Source organism: Dermochelys coriacea, chromosome 7 (assembly GCF_009764565.3).
Source record: "Dermochelys coriacea isolate rDerCor1 chromosome 7, rDerCor1.pri.v4, whole genome shotgun sequence".
In the NCBI taxonomy this organism is placed as follows: domain Eukaryota; kingdom Metazoa; phylum Chordata; order Testudines; family Dermochelyidae; genus Dermochelys; species Dermochelys coriacea.
In genome coordinates this window covers 41,409,870-41,437,752 of record NC_050074.1, presented here as the reverse complement: position 1 = coordinate 41,437,752, position 27,883 = coordinate 41,409,870, and the positions used below count along the sequence as shown (strand labels likewise).

Below are 27,883 nucleotides of genomic sequence, written 5' to 3'. Positions count from 1 at the left end.
TTTTTCAAGACTCAAAAAAGCAACTTTGCAAGCTTTAAAGTCAGTCATCTGGTTCCCATTTATCTTGACTGCCAAAAATATATAACAATTTAAAGGACAAAAAAAGGTATGCAACAGACATTTAGAAAACTGGTGCTCCTCCTTCATATCTAAATCATAAGCCTTGATGCAAATTACTAAAAATTCCTTAATTACTAATATAGAATTTCCCCAAAAGAAACATTCATTGTAAAAACATCTTTCCAACAAGTTGTCTAAGAAGTCACTGAAAATACATACTTTAATGAATTACCAGACTGTAAATTATAAAATATAGCCTCCTAAAAACATATAAATTGTATATTTTTGTGTTAATCCTAATATCACTAGGAGAAAGTATCAAAACGGATAGTACAGAAAAAGTCTGAATTTGCTAATGCTAACAAACTTGCATTTCATGTTTAAAACTTTAACCTTCTCTAAATACAAAGTCATAATGCAACATTTTACTGTTCATAAATGTGACTAATATAGAATACATATAAAAGCAGCAAAGAGTTCTGTGGCTCCACTACATGCATCTGAAGAAATGAGTATTCACCCACAAAAGTTTATGCTCCAATACATCTGTTAGTCTATAAGGTGCCACAGAACTCTTTGCCGCTTTTACAGATCCAGACTAACATGGCTAACCCTCTGATAGGCCCAAACATATGTGTTCTATCTTTGTCTCAGTTAGAAAGCAGCTGCTTTGTCTCTTAGCTAAACTATTAGACAAAATGAAAAACATATGACTTGATACATAGGTCTTCATTTCAAAAATTAATATTTTATTTACTAAAAAGAGATGAAATGATTAGACAGGATAAAGCAATACACATTGAATATGACCAGTTTTAGTAGATAATATTCCAAGATAGATGAACTAGATTGATTTACCACTTATTAAAATTATTCTGAGTACAGCCCCCTGCTGCAGAATATTACCTCTCACCCAGGGAAAAGAATGCTAGCACAGCCTTCTTTACCTCATGGGAAGTGTTTAAAGCTGACAATCTCTGAAGTACTATTCATTTCAGCATCTTGGAAATAAACCACAGCTTTATTCTCTTATTCAGCCACATGGGATTAATGCATAGATAAGAATTCTATACTGAAGAAAATCACAGGAAAACTCAAACTCTGCTACAACGGTAGGTGTTTTTTTGTAAGAAAACATCTTAATCCACAGCTCATCTAAAACATTTTAATTAAACTAACTACTGTATCAATTTCATTGGGAAAGTACAGTAGAAACCTTTCAAGTTTACTTAGAAACTTACTTCTTGCTTTTTTCAGTTCAGAGTACAATTAAGTCCTCTCAATTTAAAAAAAATTATACGCATTTCTTTTGTTCATTTTCATATCCAAAGTTTCCATAAACAAAAATTTATAGACAAATTTCTTATTTTAAGTTAGCTTCGAAAATCATTATTTTGAACTTCAAAATAAGATTTAATCTTTTTATTTTTAAGAATTCAACCACATGCTTGCCAAGTATTTCAAATACTGTTTAACAAAATTTTCTGGCTATCAAACAAAAATGAAAGAAATATGATCTCTTGCTAAATGTAAGTGACGGCAATGAGGTTAGCATTGCCTTCATTATTTGGAAACTAGTAAGCTTTTATTTATTACTTTTTAATACATCTTTTGCTGTTAAGTGCAGATTTTTATAGGGCTAACATTTAATTAAAGAATACCAAGAGTTAAAAGTTGATCCCTGTTTCTTATGCGTTAGAAATCCCTGCCAACAAGTCCTCTAGGCTTTAAATATTGTTTTGACAGATTGCATTTTTATTTCCAGTCTCAAAGAAAGTGTTCTCGATAGTCAACACTACCATTTCTTCTCCAGCTCAGAAAAAGCCAGACACATTTTCTCTGCTAAAATGACGACTTTCCAGACTATGTTTTTTTTATTTTTCTTTGTGCCTTTGGTGAAGTTAGTACCTCCAATTCAACAAGAGTCACTCAATCTTTATGAGTATGATACAGACATTTTTGAAGAACTGTTTAAACAAGATTATGAAGACAAATCCAAGGATGCAATAAAGAAAAAGGTATTTCATTTATATTATAAATTAGCTATATAATCTTTTAAAAATCTGACAAGCATTATGAATGAATTAGTTATCAGATGCATGTATACACATTTTACAGAAAACTCTTGAAATAGTAGGGAAAAGGTGGATCACTTAAAAATTGAAGCAAAGCAAAAATAAAATCACAAAAGCATTCTTAACTATGGTTTTCATTAAGGGTCTGAGAAACCCAGAGAATATAGGCAATCACAAAATTGATGGCTGACACACCATTCTTAGACCCCTTATCTTGATGTGCCCAGGTATTTAAGAGGTCTCAAAAGGACATGTCATATCCAACAGACAACAAGGTGAGCCAAAGATTGAAAATCAGGATGTAGTTAGTCTTAATTCAGGAATTTTGTTTGTTTGTTTTGATGTTATAGTAGTATTTAAAACACTTTCATTAAAGTATGTACCGTACATGTAATATGTCATCATAAACCATAGCAGTTCTTTCGAGCTGGAACACAATCAATTGTAATATAATGCAGCTTTTGTTTTTTAACTGATAGTTGCTCTGAGCGACTGTATCCTACCAAGCAACACTAGGGAGTCCATTGCAATATTAATACTCTGTTTGTGTGGGCTGAGGGGGATAGAGAAGAAAGCGGGCACTACAACACTCCTCAGCACCCCCTAATGACGAATTGTGAGTGATGCTGCTGTCAATCTTGATGCCCAGGAAGTCAGGTACTCAACAAGAGATGTACTCAAGAAAAGGAAGGAAGATTTAGTACAAAGTGCCAACCTAAAATACAAATCTCATAGCTCTGTTCAGACTACTCATGAATGGAGCTAAGAGGTGAGAGTTCTTTTGATATGCACTATGCATAACTAGGTTTGAAAAAAAATTAAAGAAGTTTATGGAGCATAGGTCAATCAATGGCTATTAGCTAAGGTGGTCAGGGATGCAATCCCATGCTCTGGATGTCTCCAAACCTCTGACTGCCAGAAGCTAGGTCTGGACGACAGACATGAATCACTTGATGAACTGCCCTGTTCTGTTCATTCCCTCTGAGGCATCTGGCACCGGCCACCGTAGGAAGACATGGTATTGGACTAGACGGACCATTGGTCTGACCCAGTATAGCCATTCTTATGTACAGCTGGGATCAGATGGGCTGAAGGAAAGCTAATTTGTTTAATTAACGCTTAATGCTAACTGCCAGAGGAAAACATCCATGGTACGTATACACATTTGCAGTGGCAATTTCCAAATATTAAGAGGCTTTTAAGTTATTTTTTACTTAAGGCAAGCCTGATTGCTATGAAGATGAAACTTATTTTCTAACATTTTCTAAACAGTAAAAGAGGGTGAGTCAGCTATATCAGCTCAGAGAATGCAGTAGAGATCACAGAATCATAGAAACGCAGGGCTAGAAGGCACCTTGACAGGCATCAAATCCAGCCCCCTGCACTGAGGCAGGACCAAAACCATGTAAACCATCCCTGGTTTGTCCAACCTGGTCTTAAAAACTTCCAATGATGGGGATTCCACAACCTCTCTTGGAAACCTAGTTCCGAACTTAACTACCTTTATAGTTACAAAGTTTTTCATAATAGTTAGCCTAAATCTCCCTTGCTGCAGATTAAGCCCATTCCTGCTTGCCCTACCTTCATGGGACATGGACAACAATTGATCACCATCCTGTATAATAGCCTTAATATATTTGAAGACTGTTACTAGGTCCCCCCCTTCAGTCTTCTTTTCTCAAGGGTTTTTTTTTTTTCCATTGGTCCGATTTTCTAAACCTTTTATTATTTGTTGCTCTTATCTGGAGACTATCCAATTTATCCACATCTTTCCTAAAGTGTGGTGCCAAGAACTGAACACAGTACTCCAGCTGAAGCCCCCCCAGCGTTGAGGAGAACGAGAATTACCGCTCATGTCTTACATACAACACTCCTGTTAATGCACCACAGAATATCAGCCTTTTTCACAACTGCATCACACCGTTGACTCGTGCAATTTGTGATCCACTATAACTCCCAGATCTTTTTCTACAGTACTACTACCTAGATAGTGATTCCCCATTTGATTTTTCCTTCTTTCGTGATGTACTTTGCACTTGTCTTTACTGAATTTTATCTTGTTGATTACAGACCAATTCTCCAATTAGTCAAGATTATTTTGAATCCTTTCCTCTGAAGTGCTTGCAACCCCTCTGAGCTTGGGGTTATAAGCATATTTTTCTCTCCATTATCCAAATCACTAAAGAAAATATTTCATAGTATTATACCCAGCACTCACCCCTGTGGGATCCTACCAGATACAACCTCCCAGTTTGACAGCAAACCATTGATAACTACTCTTTGAGGATGGTCTTTCAACCACTTGTGCACCCACCTTAAATTAATTTTATCTAGACCACATTTCCCTAGATTACTTATGAAAATGTCATGTGGAATTGTGTCAAAAGCCTAACTAAATTCAAGATATACAACATCTACTGCTTCCCCCCCCCTGCCTCCCTCCCCCGCTCACTGGGCCAGTAACCCTGTCAAAGACGACAATTAGGTTAGTTTGGCATGATTTGTTTGTGACAAATCCCTGGTAGCTATTCCTTATAACCCTATTATTCTCTAGGTGCTTACAAACTGATTGTTTAATAATTTGTTCCAGTATATTTATTTCCAAGTGTCCAAGCTGCTTGTCCTCTTTGTTTTTCTTTTTAAAGATAGGTACTATGTTTGCCCTTCTCTAGTCCTCTAGGACCTCATTTATCCTCCATAAGTTCTCAAAGATAATTGCTAATGTTTCTGAGATTACTTCAGTTAGTTCCTTAAATACCCTCAGATGAATTTCATCTGTCCTGCCCAACTTGAATATATCTAACTTATCTAAATATTCTTTAACCTGTTCTTTCCATATTTTGGTTTGCAGTTATGCCTTTAATATTGCCTTTTTGAGAAACTGCCAGATCTCCTGTACTCCTTTATCCCTTAGATTTTCTTCCCATGGATCTTACCTGCCAGTTCTCTAAGTTCATTAGGTCTGCTTTTTTTGAAGTCCATTGTCTTTATTGTGCCACTTTCACCTCTTCCTTTCCTTAGAAATCCATTATTTCACAACCACTTTCACTCAAATTGCCTTCTGCCTTCAGATGTGCAACTGATTCTTCCATGTTGGTCAGAATCCAGTCTAAAATGGCTGTTCCCCTGGTTATTTTGTCTGCTTTCTAAAACAATACATTCCAAAAACTTATTGGAAATTTTGTGTTTTGCTGTACTACTTTTCCAACAGATGTCTCAATAATCAAGTCCCCCATTATTACCAGATCTTGCGTTTTGGATATTTCTGCTATTTGTGCTAGAAATGACTCATCTACCACCTCTACTCAATCAGTATAGGTTATGGATTGCAGCAATTATACAATCAAGTCTTATCTTACTTGTTTTTACATTAATTCCTCTCACTTCATCTTTCTTCCAATAGTTCAGCTGTTAACTTAACTCATACAGTAGTGCTTTGCTTTATTCTAAATTTGTGTGAATCATTTCTATATCATGGGTTTATTTGGTTACCATAGTAATGAAAGAATAGTTGTCTTTTTGCAATTAAAACACTGATTTACACAAACAAAAAGGACTGAAGACCACTTAAACTAGATGTATGACCAACTGATAGCTACCTAAGAAGTCAACAGCCTTTACAAAATTACTGAAAAGACTAAAGCTTAATATAAGCAGGCAAAGCATCAAATGATATGCACTTTTTAAATTATTTTGATAAGAGGCAGACTACTTCATGACAAAAGAGCAAAATGAGAAGGCATATATGTAAATGCGGGAATTGTCAGCAGATATGTATTTGACTGATTCAAATGCCCAAATCAAATTCCATATAAACAGGGCATACAATTAAACAAAAAGTCTATACGCCACTCTGCATAGTAAAGTTTTAGGAATGCAGCTAGTCATTATTTCCATCAAATCAGTTTTCCAGAGACAAATTTTTCCTTGCAAGAAAAAAATAAAATAGTTCCTTATATGCTACAATTATGTCTAAATATGTTCCAAAATTCCAAATAAAAAAACCCAAGAAGTAAACAGATCAATAATTTAAAAGACCCAATCATTTGTGACTATTTGCTTCCTGACTATTTCTACCACTGAACCTAATCAAAACATGCAACCACATTTTTTTCTGGCCTAACACTTTTGTACATGCCCAACTGAAAATCTGGTTTCATATGGCCAATTTCAAATCTGTAGCAATGTATTTAAACTCAGTTATAAACACTGAGAATAGTGATTTTTAACAGAAATGCTAAAAGACCCTTACTAAAGCGCTGTAAGTGATCACCACTGTAAAGTCTCTTTAAAGTGAATATAGTATATTCTTCAGATGAGCATTGAGATGAAAATGATTATAACATTTATTATTTGAAACTATAACATACTGTATGTTATTAGCTTTCTCTTTGGATGCTCAACTCCACTCTGTCAATACACATACTAAATTAGAAAAAAGAAAAAGAAAAAAGGATTGACATTTTAATTTTATTTTCACAATTAACTCTTATCTCCATAAACCTGCATGTACATATGTACGGTTTTACCTAGAGAGTCAACTAAGCTTTATGTTTTACAAAAGAAAGAATTATTTCTTTGTTCTACAATAGAAGATTATTATTATTACTTAAAAATTAAAAGCAAAACACTCAGAACAAAGGGGGCAGGGCTTATCAGCCAACAAAATGAAACAGTTCAGTGTGGAGTTCAGCTTTGTCAGTGGGTATGTTTCCAGGTTTCTGTTTGTTTTTTTGGAACAGTCAAGTCTGAAAAGAGGATCAAAGAGAACTCTAGCCCCACTATGGTGCTTCTTTAGCAGGATGGACTAAACCAGAGTAGCCTAGATGCTACCAGTTGATTTTTAAGAGGAAGGAGAGGAGGAATCGAGTAATTGAGACACAACATTTTTCAAAGAAGGAAAAATGGAGGCAAAGGGCAGGGCAGAGACTGGGCCACTACTATTTTCATAGGTTGGGAGCGGGAAGAGGAGCAAAGCACAGAGCCAGAGCTCTTTTAGGAGGAGTGGGGAGATAAGGTATAGTTGGGGAGCCTTCTGTGCATCAGGGACAGCAACAAAGGAGATGGGGCCCAATATAAATTTGCTTATTGGGTGGATGGGGCCAATTAAGTTACTTAAGGAAGAGGAAAGACATCCAAAAGTCTCAAAGAATGACTTAAAAATGGGAGGAATAGGGGCAGCAAACTGGTTCACGTAAACTCCAGGACAGAGAATGATACCAAGTAATGAAAAAAGAAGAATGCAACAGTTTAAAGCAACAGTTTAAGATGTCTACATTATATCTGTGTAGCACCATGAATTTTTTCTATTAAAATATAATTTCAGTTCATAACAAAGTTTTGAAGATTAGTTTTTTTTAAGATGTGTGTAAAGATATCAATATTTCATTCACATTGCAAGTTGTGATTCACTGTTATTGTTATTCATATCAGCAGTTTTAATTCATTAAGTCTTGGACTGATTATAAAAATTCTCTGAAGGGAATAACTATGATGAAGCCTATTAACTTACTGCAATTAACAAATGACAACCAGGATACAAACACTACTTCCTTGTGTTTAAAATAAACCTTCAGCTATATGGAGTGACCCTTAGCATGCTTCAGAGTGTTGAGTTAGTGACTTTACAGAGGGAGGAGAAAGTTGTCAGATGGCACCAGATTTTATAGGTAAAAAGACAATTTCTTTTTTAAATACTTATGTGCAAATCTTGCCTATGCCTCCATAGCTTCAGTCCTTTGGCAGCTGGACTAATGTGCAAAAGGGAGGGAAGACAAAATATAGGAGTAGAGTCAAGGATCGTTCTTAGAATCACAGAACCATAGGGTTAAAAGTGACCGCAAGGGTCATCTAGTCTAACCCTCTGCCAAGATGAAGGATTTGTTGTGTCTAAACCATCCAAGACAGATTGCTATCAATCCTCTTTGGAAAACCTCCAGTGAAAGAGCTTCCACAATCTTCCTAGGTAATCTGTTCCATTGTCCTACTGTTCTTACAGTTAGGAAGTCTTTCCTGAGATTTAATCTAAAACTGCTATGCTGTTGTTTAAACCGATTGCCTCTTGCCCTGCCCTCTCTGGTGAGAGAGAATAACTTTTCTCCATCTTTTTTATGGCAGCCCTCCAGCATTTGAAGACTGCTATAATCTCCCCTCTTAATCTCCTTTTTCCAAACTAAACATGGACCAGTTCCTTTAACCTTTGCTCATTTGGCTTGCGTTCCATCCCTTTGATCATCTTGGTCGCTTGCCTCTGGATCCTTTCCTGCTCTCTACATCCTTTCTATACATGGGTGACCAAAAATGGACACAATATTCCTATTGAGGCCTAACCAGAGACAAGTAGACAGGTACTATCACCTCCCATGGTGATTTGCATGCTATGCCTCTGTTAGTGCAACCCAAAATTGCATTTGCTTTTTTTTTTTTTGGCAACAGCATTGCATTGTTGACTCAGGTTGAGGTTGTGATCCACCACAACTCTCAGATCCTTCTCAGCAGTGCTGCAGCCAAGCTAGTTATCTGCCATTCTGTATCCGTGCATTTGATTTTTCTTCCTTAAGAGTAGCACCTTTGTCTTTGTTAAATTTTATTTTGTTGCCTATAGCCCATTTCTCCAAGTTATCAAGATCCCTTTGGGTTTTCTCTCTATCTTCCAAAATGTTGGCAATTCCCCCTAGGCTTGTCTCATCCGGGAATTTGATCAGTATGCTTTCTATTCCTACATTCAGTTCGTTAATAAAGCTGTTAAACAACACCGGACCAAGAAAAGATCCCTATGGAACTCCACTTGAGACCTCCCTCCAACCTGACATCATTCCATTAATCATTACTTTTTGTTTGCAGTTTTAACCAGTTCTGTATTCATTTAATGGTAGTCCCACTGAGCCCACATTTCTCCAGATTACTTATCAAAATGTCAAGTGGGACTGTGTCAAAAGCCTTGCTGAAATACAGGTATATTACGTCCACCACATTCCCCCATCCACCAAACCAATAACCCTGTCAAAGAAGGAAATCAAGCTGGTTTGGCATGATTTGGTCTTAGTAAATCTATGCTGGCTGCTAGTAATTACACTTCATCCCCCAGGTATTCACAAATTGAACTTTTTGTAACTTTCCCCAGTATAAGAGGCCATGGAGCCTACTGCAGCCATTACAATAAACCTGCATTGTTGCATTGCTGTTCCACAGTTACTCTGACCTAGTTGGGCAGTAATTGCTTGTCCCACATCATTTCAGCACTCTAACTACTTGTGCCAGTTGCTAAGCAAAACATTTGCCCCATAAAGATTTTTTAAGTACATGTAATTCAGAATTGATTTATCTCAAAATCTCTGGAGCAATTCTACATTCTTATGTGGTTGCAAATTAACTAGCTTATGCAGCAACAACTGTTCAAACAAGAACACCCAGATCTCTTAGATCAAGATCTATCACTACATTTACATTACTATGAAATTTGTTAGTCTCTAAGGTGCCACAAGTACTCCTTTTCTTTTTGCTAATACAGACTAACACAGCTGCTACTCTGAAACCTGTCATTATGCAAGCCACTGAATTTAGCCGTATAGAGTGGAAATCTGTCAACTTCATAAAAAAACTCGTACAGATACAGACAGACATCTTCCTCTCCAAATGTTAAAATTTGTTAGTCTCTAAGGTGCCACAAGTACTCCTTTTCTTATTACTATGAAGGCAACATTCCAAAAAACCCTTAGTTCAGGTACAACAGAGATCATGGACTTCACACCTAATAACTCTGGGCATAGTGTCAAAACAGCATCAATTTTAAATTTATATGTTTGTTATGTTATATTTCTAAATTCAATTTCCATCTGAACATATTGTATGTACGGTTGCTACAATTTTCACTTAAGTAAAATAAAACTGAAAGATTAAAGATAAAGCCTCTCTTCCACTTTGCTTAATTTTGTGTATTTGACAGTATTTTGTATATAATCAGTTTCACTGTTTTGCTGATACACTTCCTGTCTCTTGTGGAAACCACTAATGTGCTCTGCTCTGAAGGGAACTTACATGCACACTACAGCTGGGATTGACGCTCTGAGATCGATTCACTGGTGGTCAATTTAGCAGGTCTCCTGAAGACCCGCCAAATCAAAAGCAGATCGCTCTCCAATTGGTAAGTTGACAGGAGAGTTTCTCCTGTCGACCCCCCGTGGTGTAGACCCCACGGTAAATCGACCTAAGGTACGTCAACTCCAGCTATGTTCACAGTTGCATAGCATAGGTCGACTTACCGCGGTAGTGTAGACATAGTCTTAGGCTCTGCAAGAGGTTACTTACCAGAAAACAGCAGCAGCAAGATGGAAACTGAGGCCTTGTCTACACTAGAAAGGGTTTGCTGATACAGCTACATTGGCTAGTGGAGATAGTGTTTATACCAACAAACGGAGGTTTTTTGTTAATGTAAATGCATTTATACTATGGTATTTGCCAGCATAGCTTTGTCAGCCAGCAGTATGGTTCCCCCCTCCTCCCCCGTCAATCAACATAAATATGCCAGCAAAACACTAGATGGGTTTTGGTGCTATAATTAAACCAGCAAAACTGTCTACTTTGGATGCAGTTTTATCAGTGTAAAAGTAGGGCTGTCGATTAATTGCAGTTAACTCACGCGATTAACTCAAAAAAATTAATCATGATTAAAAAATTAATTATGATCAATCACAGTTTAAGTCACACTGTTAAACAACAGAATACCAATTGAAATTTATTAAATATTTTGGATGTTTTTCTATATTTTAAATATTTTATTTCAATTTACAACACAATACGAAGTGCACAGTGTTCGCTTTATATTACATATATTTGCACTGAAAAAATGATAAACAGAAAGAGCATTTTTCAATTCCTCATACAAGTACTGTCGCGCAATCTCTTTATCAAGAAAGTGCAACTTACAAATGTAGATTTTTTTTATTACATAACTGCACTCAAAAAGCCAGTATAAAACTTTAGAGCCTACGAGTCCACTCAGTCCTACTTCTTGTTCAGCCAATCACTCAGACAAACAAGTTTGTTTACATTTACAGAAGATAATGCCACCTGCTTCATATTTACAAGGTCACCTGAAAATGAGAACAGCTGTTCATGTGGCACCACTGAAGCCGGCATTGCTAGGTATTTACGTGCCAGATATGCTAAACGTTCGTATGCCTCTTCATGCTTCAGTCACAGACATGCTTCCATGCTGGTGATGCTCGTTAAAAAAAAAAATGCATTAATTACATTTGTGACTGAACTCCTGGGGAAGAACTGTATGTCTCATGCTCTGTTTTACCTACATTCTGCCATATATATCATGTTACAGCAGTCTCTGATGATGATTTAGCACACTGTTTATTTTAAGAACACTTTCACTGCAGATTTGACAAAACGCAAAGAAGGTACCAATGTGAGATTTCTAAAGATAGCTACAAAACTCAACACAAGATTTAAGAATCTGAAGTATCTTCCAAAATCTGAGAGGGATGAGGTATGGAACATGCTTTCAGAAGTCTTAAAAGAGAAACACTCCGATGCGGAAACCACAGAACCCGAACCACCAAAAAAGAAAATCAACCTTTTGTTGATGGCATCTGACTCAGATGATGAAAATAAACGTGTGACAGTACGCACTGCTCTGGATTCAAGCAGAACCTGTCATCAGCATGGAAGCATGTCTTCTGCAATGGTGGGTGAAGCATTAAGGAATTTATGAACCTTTACTGCATGTGGCAAGTAAATATCTTGCGACACTGGCTACAACAGCACCATGCGAACGCCTGTTTTCACTTTCAGGTGACATTGTAAACAAGAAGCGGGCAGCATTATCTCCTGCAAATGTAAACAAACTTGTTTGAGCAATTGGCTGAACAAGAAGTAGGACTGAGTGGACTTGGTAGACTCTAAAGTTTTACATTGTTTTATTTTTGAGTGCAGTTATTTTTTTGTACATAATTCTACATTTGTAAGTTCAACTTTCATGATAGAGATTGCACTACAGTTCTTCTTTTAGGTGAACTGAAAAATACTATTTCTTTTGTTTCTTTTTTACGGTGCAAATATTTGTAATAAAAATATAAAGTGAGCACTGTACAATTTGTATTCTGAGTTGTAACTGATAAATATATTTGAAAATGTAGAAAACATCCAAAAATATTTAAATAAATGGTATTCTATTATTTAACAGAGGGATTAATCACGATTAATTTTTTTAATCGCTTGACAGCCCCACATAAAAGTGATTATAGCAGTATAAGTTATGTGACCAGGGAACCAGCATAGTTTTTACCAATATGAGCACTTTTATACTAATATAATTGCATCCACACTAAAGGGTTTTGCTAGTATAGCTATACTGGTATAACTATACTGGCAAAAATCCCTCCTAATGTACATAAGGTTGTTGATCTGAAACTTAAATGCCAGCAGATTGGTGCATGTGTAGACAAGAAAAAGATGGATACTCCCAATTATGTTTGGTTCTGTTATTTCCTCAAGTCCCACCCTCTCTCTCCTACTCACAAGAAGCTTCTAAAAATTAGCAGTGGAGCAGCAAAGCAATTATACATTTTGTTAAAGAAAATAAAGAAACTCTTTTTCGTGTTTTATCAGAAAAAAAATAAGTTGTGCTTTATATATATATCTCAAAATACTGCAAGTGTACATTCAGTATTTGAATATACTTCTCAACATTACTTTGTTAGCTATCTATACAATCAACAGAACAATAAAAAGTAGATCTTGTGTTTTCTACATAAATATCAGGTCGATGAAATATCAATTCTTTGCCTGAAAGACTGAAAATTAAATATGGCCTGCTGTTATGCTATACAAAGCACACGGGATCTTTTATAAGAGAGAAGGCAAATAAGACATATTTATTGAGAATACAACAATTAGCATATGCTTTTCAGTCACATACACATAATGCACACACAAGACCTTCAGATGGTCTTTATAGTTACGAGTCTGTTGAAGCTCAAGTCAATCTAACGGCCAGTTAGATTGAGCATGAGTAAGGAGCTGGGCTCTGTCGGTCGCGATCCAATGCTCTGAGGCTTTGCAGAACTGAACCCAGAGTTTCATGGCAAAACACCCCAGATTTATACTTGTAAATTCCCATTTGAGTCCATGCATTTTGCAAAGTCATCCGCTGTTATCATTTGATGGTTATTGTTGGACTTCCCATCGTTATCTCTTATTTGTTGTCTTGCCTTTGGGGGTGGTTGCCTCACCTCTGAGGCCGTCAATGCTGCTAACATGTTTAGCATCAGATACAATGGATGTTTTCTGATTGTCTCCTGGTGTTTCCAAGTCTCTCAAATGTTCAGATGGTCAAGAAAAAGTGTGATGGTTTTCACACCTTATCTGTTCCTGATGCATGCATTCCTCATTCACACAAACAATCTCTCACAGAGAAGACAGCAGTATCTTATATTCAGCAGAATACATTGTAAATTAAATGTCACTTGTGGTCAAAACAGTTTACATTGTGGCTCAGGCCTTTAACATTCCTTTAATCTAATTAACATAGACACAATACAGGATTCTGTCTTTTACTCACTAAACCTTAAACCAAAGAAATGACTAGATGGAAGTTTATAATGCATATATAGGAAACAAGATCCCAGTCTCAGACAGTCATTCCTTTCAGTTATTCAAAAAGGGTGGCTGGCAGAATTAATTCAAAGTTTACATCAATTTTTACAGTACAATTATAAAATCCTGTCCCTACACTGCGCAATAAAATTATGATTCCAAACTGTATCCAGATCTGAAACATGCATCTATGGTTGTGGTGCAGGCCAATGTCTATTAAAAAATGTCAGTATTATAGAACAATAATTTATTGGTATCTTATAACTAAGTAAAATAAATTTTAAAAATAATTGCTCTAACAAAAAAACCAAATGCCAACAATTTCTGAGGTTTGGTTTTATTATTAAAAAGACAATAAAATAACAAAAGGCCTGCTAAAACAGTCTCTGAGACTTGGCTGCTTGTATGGTTCCCTTCCTCATGACTGCTCAGGTCACACTCCAAATCCTGTAGCTCACTCCACAAAGAGACCCATTCCCCACATCCTTTATAACCATCTGGAGTAATGAGTCATCGGTCTCAGCCAATAGAACACATTTAACCCTTTTCCAGCAGAATTAACACCTAACAGATATGATGTTTCAGACAAATGTCACCAGGCTTTTACAGAAAAGCCAAAACCTTTTTTTTTTTAAAAAAGTCTATAGATTAATACAGGAAACATGCTGTTTCTTTCTAACCAAAACAAAACAAAACATACAAACCCAAAAAAAACAAAAGCACACAACCATTCTTTCTTCCTAAGCATTGTTTCATAGTTACATTATATTCCACCTAACAGTAATTTGAATTAACAAAATATATTTTCACTGTTTATATTTTTCTGACTTCAAACAGAGATCAGAAAACTCACGTTACAACAGTTAGACAAAGAAATAAAAACAGTGGAATAAGGAAATATGGAAAACAGTGGTAATATACAAAAGATTTCTATATACTAGTTTCTATATAACTAGTTTGGAACTTAGGTGCTAACCAAACTTCCTCTCTTTTTATGGAACTCACTAAAGTTAATTTTGTACCCAATGTAATACTTCAAGACAGAGGCTTAGTCTATGCTACAGAGTTTTGCCAGCATAGCGATGTAAATCAAAATCACACCCGCTAGCCAACATAGCTATGCCAGCAAATCTCAGCAAATTTTAGGTGGCCAATTTGAGAGCCTAGGATCTCATTTTTTCTGAGTACTTTGTATTATATAGAACTCTGTATGCTTGAAGCACAGCTCTTATTGACTTCGGTTGCAGGTGAGAGTGCTCAGCACTTCTGCAAATCATAGCAAGATCTCAACTTAGGCCCCAGAAAATGAGAAACACACAATTAGTAGCCACCTGTGAAAAGCTGGATTTAAGTGGCTTGCCTACTATCACTTAGGAACTCTTTGGTAGAAGCAGGGATAGAATCCATTTCCCCAAGGTTGCATTCAACTGCCTTAAACATGAGACTGTCCTTTCTTTTCCTGCCGTCTCCTGTGTCAATCACTATACACCTTCCAACCTGTTTTCTCACTTTTTGTTCCCTGTAATAATTTGCTGACTAGGTTTTGTGGGTCCTCCGCCTCAGTTAAAGTGATGGGCCTGACCATCCCAAGTACCTAGAATAGGTACACACCTTCCAACTTCTGCAACAATTGAAGCAGCCAAGTCTCCTTTCTCTGCACAAACTGATTCAATGCAGCGAAGAACCATCCTGTGAACTGAATAAGGCAGGAGTCTGGTAGAAAAACTAATATGTGATCATATAATTAAAGACCATATCTTAATGCATACACATAACGGGACACAACTGATGTTTCGCAGGCAACCTTAATTTTAGCATTTCCTAACTTTTTGATGCTTCATTTTGCAACCTTAATGTTCCTTCAATATTGTATTTTGTGGTTTAATTTCCTATATTTTTTAAAAAGCAAAGGGAAAAAAAAATTAAGAATGGCTAACCACACTGGCCCAACTTTGGTCATCAGCAGAGTTAGAACCATTACATACAATACAGAGACCTCTACCACCTAAGCTAATGGAGTAACTAATAGCAATAATATGTTATCTTCCTCTATGTCAACTAGTCCTTACTGTGGGAATGACACACACTTAGTCACCAAGTACCTTGCTGAACTGGGGCAAATATCTGTAAGGGGATCGGTTTGGAAAGTGAAGTTTACATACACTTGATAAAAAGATGTTAGCACGTTTAATGTTTCGGGAGAAAAATTCTCACTGACTTTTTATTCAGAAGTGTATTTTATTTTACTAAGACTATTTATGTACTATATATAGACGGCCTCAGTGTATTAGGATTGTTATCTATTTGCAAACAGTCTTTTGAATGCTGATGTTTAAGGCCAATTTGAAATCTAGTCAATTTCTAAGATTAAGTTAAGAGCAGTTTCAGGTATACTCCTGTTTCATATTCTCCTCTTCCTCCTCCTCCTCATTTGTTGTTTTAGAATGTTTTCCTATTATTTAAGAAATACTTCTCTTTCTCCTCTCTGTGTGCGAAACCCACAAACGAAAGGGGAAACTGGGTATATATCAAATGCTGTCCAAATGCAAATAAACAATGTTTTTCTCTAATTCCTTTCAGTTAGAAGTATTCATTATAAGAATAGCAAGCAGCACATTTTAAACAGTAGTACAATATTAAAGTTTGGCTTTAATGAACACTTCATTTTTATTACCTTTGTTCTTACAGGGAAAAGATGACATGATTGTTTCTCCCGACTCTAACATACAGCTGGAACTGCAGAGAGATGAGAGTGTACCTAAAGTACCACCAACCAAAGATACGAGTAAGTTATAGAAATGTTACAATATTAAGCTTTCTAAAAGAAAATATTTCACATTAAAAAAATAAGTTTAGTGAAGGAAAACTACATATAGCACTCATCTTTTCATTTATAAAGAAGGTTTTCATGAGCTCAGTGGGATTTCTGCTAACTCCAGTGTGGAAATTTTAAAGAAGCTCCAGATACATTCTGAATACATGCAGCCCAGTTTATCTGATGCTCCTATCACATCCTCTAGGCAAACACACGTATTGAATGGTCAAATGAAAGCATAATAAAGCTAACAATATGAACTAGACAATCAGGCAAAAATAAGGTAACTAATTCATGCTGAAGTGAAATGTGCTCACCGCAGTCTGTATGAGGTGAGTCTTTTGCTGGCTGGCCAGATGTAAAGAGAGATATTACCCTTTAAGGGCTCTCTCTCTCTCAACAATAGGTGAGGCGAACAGGGATAGGTCAGTGAAGGGGTCACTGCCCTTTCTGCAGACTGGAATGTAAGGAGGGTGTCTAGAACCCACACACCCACAGAGAAGCTGTCTTTAACCTGGATCAGGCTGGCAACTCCCAATCACCCACCCATAACATTTGCAAAATAATTGGATTTCTATATGGCTGGCTGTAGGCATTACTGTAGTCACCCTTTTTCTTGGTGAGCTGGAAAAGTATTTTTCCCTCACCACCAGATTGGCCAAGACAGGGTGGGGTGATTTTTTTTTGCCTTCCTCACAGTAGGTCTAGGACCCAGTAGGGTGTGTGCATTTGAGTTTGGGGGTAGGGATTAGGTTATAATGTCACAACTTCATAAGTAATAATTGTGCCAGATATCCAGCATAGGTAACTGTTATGGAACAGATACAGTTATCAGATAAAACGGACTGGCAAATGATTTGAAAGAAAGGATCCCTTAAGGACCTGTGTAAGAGGGAGTGTTGGGACTCCTACATCTTGAACAGCAGGTAGCCAATCCCTCTCCTTTTCTAGCCCCACAACAGGATGATTGGGACCAAATTGTGGATTATGTGGAAGTGATTAAGGAAATAATCATGACCTGAATTATACAATTTATTACACGGTTCTTTCAGTTTTCTTCAGTGAATAAAATTGCAGTCTAATTACACCACATCCATTTCCTGCTGTCTTTTTTATGGCATAGCTAGACAATGGGTGTAGTGAAAAAGTAGAGAGACTTCTATAGAGAGCTATCTGCTCTCAGCACTTCAACTTCAGAGAGGAGCAGATTATGTCTGTACTGTAGCTAGACAGAGTTTAATTTAACAGAGTTTATATGTTACAATCAATACCTTGAAATGCATCCAGAAATTAAGTAGAATCCAAATTAATTGGGCACAATACACTCCACAAAAGGATCACGGTTAAGGTTTCCACAGGTACATTCTCCACTAGCTCAAGTTTCCCAGGAGTTTTCAAGTATCCCCACAAATAGCTTTTCTGCAATTAACCATGGTGTGGTCCACATGTGAAAGGAAAAAATAAATAAAATAAAAAATAATAAAACCCCCACCTCCCAAAAACCACAAAAACCCTGCTCCCATCTCCTTGCCAAAAATAAATTAAATTAAATGAACCATCTTTGGTACGACTTCTATCTAGAAATCCAGGATCAAACAATGATTTAACAAGACCCTCAAGTTGCAAATCTATAAAAATCTTTTAATCAAGGAACAATTATAGCCTCCACCATCCATAGATATTTCCCAAGCCAACCAACATTCTCTGAAATGAATCATCTGCCAATTAGTTCTCATCCAACAGTGAGCAAAACTAGGAGTGCACTCTCCAACTCTAATGAGAGAGTCATGCACTGCTTTTCCAACCACTTCACTATTTCATGTAGTCACATACAAAATGAGCAAAAGGAGTCTAAGGGTAGAGATCTGAAATCACAGGCAAAAGACTGAATGCAAGGCTAATGAATGGGTCCAGAATTAATGAATGGGGTCTCTCAATGGAAAGAAATAACTGAAGACTTACCAATTCTCAGCTTGCCCATACCTATCAGCCATTTCATCAGGACTTCATTAGTTATGGGCATCAAAAACTGCCAATTGATCTAGAAGGAATTTCTTTGTTAGGTGGATAGCAAAAAGACAAGTACCACCTATGCACCAGATCCAGATATATGTACAAGATGACTAAAAGTTTCAATACCACAAAGAGTTAGAGATTAGAACAAACAAAAGCTGTAGCACAATTGAATTCAAAACTGCAACATTAACTTTGAGGCAAGGCCTGAATATTCCATGATTTCATAAATGTGCAATTTGCCTTAGCATCCTTTGCTGCAGAATTGTACTCCAGAATCCAAATATTCTCCTATTCTTATACATGTCTCTTTCCAGCCTTGAAAACATGAAACAACTAGAAATTGATAGTTTTCATCCTGAACCTGCAGAATATCTGAAACGAAAGGTCAAGGGCACAAACTGCCCATTATATCAAATGAGTTTTCTGAAGCCTAAAGATAAAGTAAACATCAACATTATGTATTTCACTGCTAATTATTTTAGCAGACACAACCAGTAAATGGACATTTCCCTCATTGCCCAAAATGCCTCCCAATGAGCCAAAAGCGCCAAGTATTTCCCTATTCAACTAACAAAATCTTCAACTTTACCTATACAAACTTCTAAAATGCAGTTATGTTAATATAAAAATATCTCTGGCACAATGAAAATTAAAACAGCAGTGACAATGTAAATACAATTAATAAAGTATTGGGATATTAAATTCACTTTTTTCATTTAATAAATTAATTCATTGCCTATATTTTTCAATGTAAATCAAACTGGTCAGCAATTTCTAATCTTCCACAGGATCCAAGACTCTTGAAGTATTTATGTACAGCTTGCAGAGAGCACATAGGCCATGATCATAAGATGTAGGACAATTTATGGTCTCACTCTTTGACTGGTTCACATGGAAGCTTTTGCTTTTCTAAGATTTTTTTTTTCTAACGTAAGTTCAACTTTGAAAGCAATCATTTTTAAGGAAGGCAAGTGACATCACAATCAGTTATACTGAATGCTTATACAGCTTGTAATCATTGCAAACCAATTCAATAACATAGCTAAGTAACTCTGATAAACGGTGCTTCAGGAACAGTTAGAAAAAGGAAGCTAGAATGCGTAAGTAGAAACGTGCAATTCTCAATACAAGGAATGTTTTTTCTAAGAGAAAGGATTTGATGACCATGACATCTTTTTTGACCATACTACCTTGAGAACAAAATATATAAAATCCTGAAAGAAAACAAACCTTAACTCAGTGAAATTCTATTTTTTCTATTAAAGATTCTCAATCTTTTAGCTTTCTACTGATACAAGAAAATCAAATTCTTTGTTTGCAGATTTACCCACTTGTCTGCTGTGTGTGTGTTTAAGTGGATCAGTATACTGTGAAGAAATTGATATTGTTGCTATTCCCCCTCTGCCAAAGGAAACAGCCTACCTTTATGCACGATTCAACAAAATAAAGAGAGTGGCAGTCTCAGATTTTGTTGATATTCGTAAGTATATTTAGACTTCAATCTTTTTGATTAGGTGATATGTGCTTATAGTTTAAAGTTAAATTCTTCCTTGCATATGGAATGGGGGGGAGGGTGTAAATACCAAAACAAGATACATTTCATATTCATTGTTGAACTCCATCTTTGCATTAATATGTATTATATATAACACACTACTATTAGAAAGGAATTGTAAAAGCAAACCTGAAAACCTAGCTAAGCCTAACCTATGGCTGGCAGGGGAGCAAGGGGAACATAGGTGTATGTATAAGAAAAAGCTCCCAGTCCTGATAATTTCAGGATGTCTGGTTACCCTAATTCATAAATACCATGAACCACATAAGTAATATTGTGTCTCAATCTGGGTTGTCTTAAAGGAACCATAAAGTATCAAGAGGAATCACAGAGGCAAAGAAAATATATACTTTTATTAGTTTAAGCCTTTTTCCTGTGCTGATTGCCCCGCTCTCCCTAACTAATTAGTAGGGACATACAGCAGAGAAACCTGGTCTTAACTAAAGTTAAGCATATCACCGTTAATGCAATGCTAAGTGTTTAAATTAAATACCAAGCTCTCAAAAGTAAAGAAATTCTACAAGTTAAGATTTCTCTTACATTGTCAAGTCGATCTCTTTGTTCATATGCAATATTATCTATTCTCCCCTTTGTTGAAAGTGACTTTAAAAGCATTGCTTGCTCCTTTTTGTCATTCTTTTGGAAATATGAAGAAGGCCTGGAAAGTTTATTTTATTTAATTTTTTTATGCTTATCTTTTACCGTAGAAATTCAAGTATGTTCTTGGCTGAAAGACATAATGATGACATAACTTAGGTGACAGTACTAAGGCCAACAATGTAGAGAGAAAAGAGGGGATTTTGTCAGACTTTAAAATCTGCTTTTGTTTCTACTTACTTATTTAACTTCCATGACTAATTAACATTTGGAAGGACATCTGTTGAAAATTCACATGCCTTTTTACTTATATTCACCCTATCGGGGGATAGAATAAACCTCTTGGAATCTATGTGTTCAATTAAAGTGAACATACACATCAAGGGGAATGAATTAATGTTACACAGGCAGCTACTATTATGGCATTTCCAAATTTTGAATGTTTAACTTGGCAACCTTACTATTCTTTTAACAGTTTTCTTCAATGTCATTTCCTTATTTTTTAAAACAACAAACAGAAAAAACAGAAACTACATCAAGAGGCACCCTCCTGACCCCCCACATAGGTGGTCATCTGGAACAGGACCCTTAGATCCACAGCACAGACCTCTATCACTTGAGATAACAAGTAACCAGTAACAGTAGTAGGCTTTTATTCTCTGTGTGGATCAGCCACTAATTGTTAGCCTCTTTACAAACCTTGAGTGAATGAGTGTGAACTGAGAGTTTTTCAGATGCTCATATCTTGACCACATTTGGGTGGATTTCCATGGGACAAGAGGCACATCCCTAAAACCCGGGCAACTTCTGTGGCAAATTTCAAGTTCCCCTCTAAAGGATGGAGGCACTAGAGCAGGGGTTCTCAAACTAGGGGTCAGGACCCCTCAGGGGGTTGCAAGGTTATTACAGGGGGGAGGGGGGTCACAAGCTGTCAGCCTCCAACCCAAACCCCATTTTGCATCCAGCATTTATAATGGTGTTAAATATATAAAAAAAAAAGTGTTTTTAATTTATAAGGGGGAGTCACACTCATAGGATTCCTATGTGAACAGGGTCACCAGTACAAAAGTTTGAGAACTACGGCACTAGAGCTTCTCAATGAAATGGTTAGATGTACATAATTTTAACTGGACAAAACTACTTATTTTTCCATAGCCTGGCTCTTGGCAGTGGCTGAACTGTTTGTTTTGTTTTGTGTTTTTCAGCCTAAGGCATTTGTGAAGAATTTTAGCTCAAACAATTGAATTTTGAGAAAGTTATAAGAAACTGAAAAGATGGTCTTATGATGCAAAGGGTTAGGCAATCATATTTACAAGCATTTCTACCAGAGCCACTTATAATAGGAGTATATTATGCTTTACTGCATTTTACATACCATGAAAAATAAAAAAAATTTGTTTCCTTTATATAAAGCTACGTTAAGAAGAATTGATTTAACTGGAAATATGATAGAAGAAATTGAAGATGGTGCCTTTTCAAAGCTTCTGTTATTAGAAGAACTTTCACTTGCTGAAAATAAACTGATAAGACTTCCAGTTCTGCCCCCCAAACTAATTACGTTTAATGCAAACTACAACAGAATTAAGAGTAGAGGTATCAGAGCAAATGCTTTCAAGGTAAGTAACAGAGGTTATAAAAATTGGAGTAATTTACATAAACTTAGATAAATAACCATTATCATAGATGTAGTGTTTGTTAAATATTTGTAAACTTTACTGTAAGACTGAGCATAGGTATAGGAGTTTTTTCAGATTTTTAAAACAGTATGCTTTTTATTTAAGGTATATGGAACAACAGCAATGCTCTGTTAATTACGCAAACATTAGTTTAATTTTAAATCCAATTTTGCCCCTTCTCACTTCTAAAATCAACATAAAAAAAACTACATTTGGCCTCCATATTGGTAGGTCAGATCAGGGGCCAAGGCAGAATTTCAATTTTTTTTTTTTTTTTTTAAAAACACACTAGGAAGTGAATTGGACAGGAGCTCCTGAAATAAGACACTCTTAAGAGTTTTTATACTAAAAGATTTGAGGATGACCAACAACCTCTCCAAGCCTCGTGATACTTCCTGCGGAAATGTCCTTCCTGAAGACCTCCTCTATGGAGGAGGAAAATGACACCTTGGTCTCCAAGGTGCCACAACTACTTCTTTTCTTTTTGCGAATACAGACTAACACAGCTGCTACTCACAGCTACCTGTGTTCTTATTCAGTACCCCCCTCCTCCAGCATTATAGATGTGAGTTCTGTAAGAAGAGGGCTTTGGAAGAAAATCTGATTATCGGCAAGAGAGGACAATTTTCCCCTACCCACATGACTCAGGAGGCCTGTTAATCTTAAATGAGCTTCCATTGGTTCACCCCAGGCCTAAATAGCTTATTTTGGTTTGTCTGGAACTAAGAAAACTACTAATGCTGGGAATTCTGCGGATCTGAGGAGTATCCTAAGAGTCTGCGAAATGCAGGAGTGAGAAGTGAGAACATGGAGCTAAGCATCCTTAGGTTTACTAACAATCCAATAAGGCTTTTAGTGAACAATACTTGTAGCCTTAACTTCACCTTAAAGTTTTTGTATGGAAATAGTTCTGTAGCTATGGAGAACTATTACATTGTTACATAATAAGCTGTGATTACGTAACTAAAATCAACAGGGCTTGATTTGGTTCTAATTGTGAATTTGTATGTCAGGTTGTTGGCACAGCAACCCAGAAAAACATGTTGATATATGGCAAAAAGAGATTACTCAAAATAGAAGTCAGTGAAAGCACCATGACACCGGCTCACACCAGTAACGATCCAAAATTCTTCACCGCAAGAAGGACATAGCCCACTTTGGTATTCAGCTACAAGTATGGTTCTGAAAAGTGAGGGAAAACATTAACAGAGCAACAACCAACAATAATAATAAATCATTGCAATCACAACGTGATGCAATATTAATTGGTTTAATTCCCAAGAAAGGTTAATACTAGAGGATATTTTAGTCACAGCCATATTCAAAAACTCTTAAATAAAGCTATGGCATTAAAGTCTGAAGTTTAATAGAACTTGTTTTATTAAACTTTTCAATCTCTCAAAAATGTAACAAATCCTGCTCAAGCAATTTCTTAGTATGTTACGGCAGTGGTTCTCAACCACAGGTATACGTACCCCGGGGGTACACAGAGGTCTTCCGGGCGTACATCAACTCGTGTAGATATTTGCCTAGTTTTACAACAGGCTACATAAAAAACACTAGTTAAGCAAGTACAAACTAAAATGTCATACGGACAATGACTTGTTTATACTGCTCTACATACTGAAATTTAAGTACAATATTTATATTCATATTGATTTATTTTATAATTATATGGTACAATTGAGAAAGTAATCAATTTTTCAGTAATAGTTTGCTGTGACACTTTATTTTTATGTCTGATTTGTAAGCAAGTAGTTTTGGTAGCATGGTGTACCTTGGGTACAAAAGACAAATCAGACTCCTGAAAGGGGTACAGGGGTCTGGAAAGTTGAGAGCCACTGTGTTAGCATATTACATACAGTACTTCCAACAAAAGAACATTCATACGGGATGTCTTTATGGACATATATTAGCCAAGGTATGTATTCAGAAGAAAAATGCTGACACCTATTGTTAGACAGGCATGTGAAGTGGGTGGAGTCCCTGGCTCTGCTCCTTCTGCCCCCCGCCCCCGCTTCCCCCGCACCCAGAACCCCGCACAACCCCCTGGTCAGAGGAGCCCAAGGCCAGCCGAAGTCCTGATCTTCCCCTACCCTGCCCACTATGCCTTCCCTCCCCATACCCCAAATTGCCCCAGGGAAAAGCATCTCATCCAGAAGAATCTTTTGATATGCCCCATGCAGGTTCCAGGGCAGTATGTGCTACTCAGCTTCCTGGGTTCTCTCTGGAGTCGGGAGAGATTACCGATGAACCCAGAAAGCTGAATACCACATACTACCTCCTCAGCCACTCCGGAACCTGCACGGGGTATAATATAGCAAAAGCTTCTCCTGCCAAACCCCACAACTGGGTGTCCAGCAGCAGCACCAGGGGAGGCTGAGTCTCTCCTGGCCTTTTATACCTGCTGCCCACGTAGACAGGCACAGGAGGTACTGAACTACTGACAGTGTAATCAAGGAAAATCAACACTAATTTTTTTTTTCTCCTCTTTTCTACAGAAGCAGACCAATTTGTCATATCTCTATCTCGCACATAATACACTGGAATCTGTACCTCTTAACTTACCAGAGAGTCTGCGTGTTCTGCACCTTCAGGTCTCAAAAGTATTTTTTTCATTTGTAGGGCACAGATAATGATTTAGCTAAAATAAGACCACTCTTGCTTTCTTTCATTATTTGTTTTCAGTTTGGTTCACACTGTTGTGTTACCATTATCCAAAAATATTCCACTGAAAACTAAACATTAGTACAGACATGCACCTAACTATACTTAGCACCATATCACATGTGCTCATTGTATCTCAAACATTAAAAAGCAATAAAGTAGTTGAGACTTCAAATAATTCTTCAGAATAAAGTAAAATAGAAGGTCTCCTAGCCACAAAAGCTTTTTGGTGGCCGATTGTAACCGCAACATTGGAATTTGTCACTACTTTGTCTATAAACACTGTTGATTTCTTTATTTCAAGGGCAGTCACCGGCCACAATGAGCAATAGAATAACCCTTTGTCAACAAAATGTACTGGATTTCAGTACCAAAGTAAAATTACTCCTTAATAACTGCACCCATAGAATAAACTCTTCAGAAGACTTAAAAACAAACAAACTTAAGATTCAAACTCAAAAACAATATAATAAAAAACCAAGAAAAGGAGAGACAATTAATTATTGGTAAGATTCAGATACTTTCATCTGGGTTTTGATGCTGAAACATTTTCAAACTATCCTTGTTTTGTTTTGCAGTTTAACAACATAACCTCAGTCACAGATGACACATTCTGCAAATCCAACAACACACGTTATATCCGTTCGCGTATGGATGAGATAAGAATGGAAGGCAACCCAATCATCTTGGCAAAGCATCCTAATGCTTTTTCTTGCTTGAAAACACTGCCTATCGGAGCATATTAACAACCACTACCTATTAATTATACATGCTAAAAACTTAAATATGGTAACATATGATCATTCCTGTTCCTTTTTTAAATGAACATATCTTTTCCCTTGCTAATTATGTTTTTCTATATACCTAATGAACTTTTAATCACGTTAAAAATGTGATTCTAGTCTGAAAAGTCACCGTGTAAAAACGGCATCTGCTCACTTGGCAGACACAATACCACTTATACTTTCAGATTCACGTAGGTTTATGACAGTGTAAAAAGTATGGGCTTAAACCTGCAACACTTACTTCTGCAAGTATCCTTTACTCGTAGATATCATTCCTTTAACTTCAATGGTTTAATTGCAATACTCATATGAATCAGGATTGCAGGATCAGGCTTTAAGTTTGAACTACTACATTCATACTAACACTGCAAAGCAAACACAGCTGTGAGAATGTTATTCTGGCTTGCACATCAGCAGTATTGTTAATTAAGTTCCAAGAGACAGCCACCCACGGCACTTCAATTGCACGTCGGAGGCAATGGGGTTGCACTGGTGTGACTACAACCAAAATCTGGCTCAAAGCATTTTAATTACTGATTAAAATCCATGACCTGTAAAAAGCACAGATTCACTCTAATTCTTTGTCTTGATCAGAAAAACCACTGAGTTTAGATCAGGCTTCGAGCAGGTGAACTTTGTTTTTCCTTTTGGTAAACCAAGAAAGTTTCAACTGGAACTCACTAAGAAAAAATAAAGATGGACTTGTACAATGTCACTTTTTAGAATAAAAGCCATAGTTCAATTACTGGAAAAATGTAAAAAGAGACACAGAAAACTTTTTAAATGCTTAGGAATAAAATGCAAAGTTGGTTCTATCTTAAACTGTAAAACAGTACAAAAAGCTAATACAGTTATATTACCAACATAGTTTTACCCTTTTAGCTTTTTTCAGATACAAGCAATACAAAGGGACAGTCTCATATTAATGCTGGGGGCTTTTGACTGACAGTTCAGATTAAAATAAAGATAACTACACCCTAAAGATATTGATTCTGACTTAACACAAATACACAATTTCAGATTTCTTTTCTTTTTCTGTTTTTGTTTGTTTGTTTCAATAGGAATTTGTACAGTCCTCATTTGGCCTAGCAGCTTCATAAATACAAACGTACAAAAAAAACCTAATCACTAATACTAGACTTATTTTTCCTGGACAAGTGGTATATAAAAGGAGCTTGCTGAAGTATGAAAAGTTCTCAACTTCATAACTATACAAATAATAAACAAGTAGCTATTTAAATTTCAAATACATAATGGTATTTCAACTTTGGAAACACTTTTTCCTTAGTAATATTAAGCCAGTTTACAGTAACAACTTTTTTTTTTAATCTCTAACCTAAGTAAACAATAATATGACCTTACTTGCATTATGGGCTATTATAACCTGAGCAACGAATATAGTTGAATTGAATATGGTTATGTGCTCATTAAAAGCCTGAGGTACTGTTGCTATGCACCTATGAAAATTGAAATCTAATAGGCTTTTTAGTAGCATCAAAAGCAAAAATTGTTTGGCTGGTTTTAATTTTCTTGGAGAAGAAAGTGATTATTTTATTATAATTGTTTAAAAAATAAAAATAAGCCAGAAGATGTTTTTAATCTTGAATCCATAATTAAGAAAAATCACAATCACACTTTCACCAGTATTGTTTCATTTTTATTTCTTTTAAATCCCCTGACATTTTGAAAACTAAATCCATCACTTTTGTTGCGGTTGGTGAATTAACTAGCAGCTAGAACACTTGATTTTAATTTTCCATTTAAAAAAAATTACTCCAAGTCATGAAATTCATATGCTTTACAGATTTTAATATAACATAAAAGAAAAACAGCCAACCCACAGCAGCCACGATTATATTCAAAGTCCAAGCCAAGCTGATGCCAAAAGGAAAAAAAAAAAATTCTCTTTGTCCTAGTAGTGGCCAATGTATAACAATAGCCAGTATAAGAGTAATAATATTGTATATGTAGCAGGCCCACTATATCTTGCTCTCATTTCAAACTTTGATTAGTAGAGAAAGCGCTTTCCA

General features: G+C 36.3%; 2 protein-coding genes across 4 annotated transcripts in view; one reads left to right on the top strand and one right to left on the bottom strand.

Moving 5' to 3' along the window:
* The window catches only part of LOC119859060 (centromere protein P), a 327,648-nt gene that overhangs the window by 258,374 nt on the left and 41,391 nt on the right, over window positions 1–27,883 (bottom strand). The gene's annotated exons all lie outside the window — the stretch shown is intronic.
* OGN (osteoglycin) lies at window positions 957–27,402 on the top strand. Of its 2 annotated transcripts, none has more exons than XM_038410705.2 (7): window positions 957–1,172; window positions 1,826–2,078; window positions 16,431–16,527; window positions 19,895–20,053; window positions 22,139–22,341; window positions 24,903–24,998; window positions 25,647–27,402. In XM_038410705.2, exons 2-7 carry the CDS (start codon window positions 1,908–1,910, stop codon window positions 25,812–25,814), a joined length of 894 nt encoding a protein of 297 aa, XP_038266633.1. In that variant the 5' UTR covers window positions 957–1,172; window positions 1,826–1,907; the 3' UTR covers window positions 25,815–27,402. The 2 variants fall into 2 exon arrangements, with proteins under 2 accessions (XP_038266633.1, XP_043374778.1); XM_043518843.1 differs by having other exon boundaries at window positions 1,005–1,172; window positions 16,431–16,524; window positions 19,892–20,053.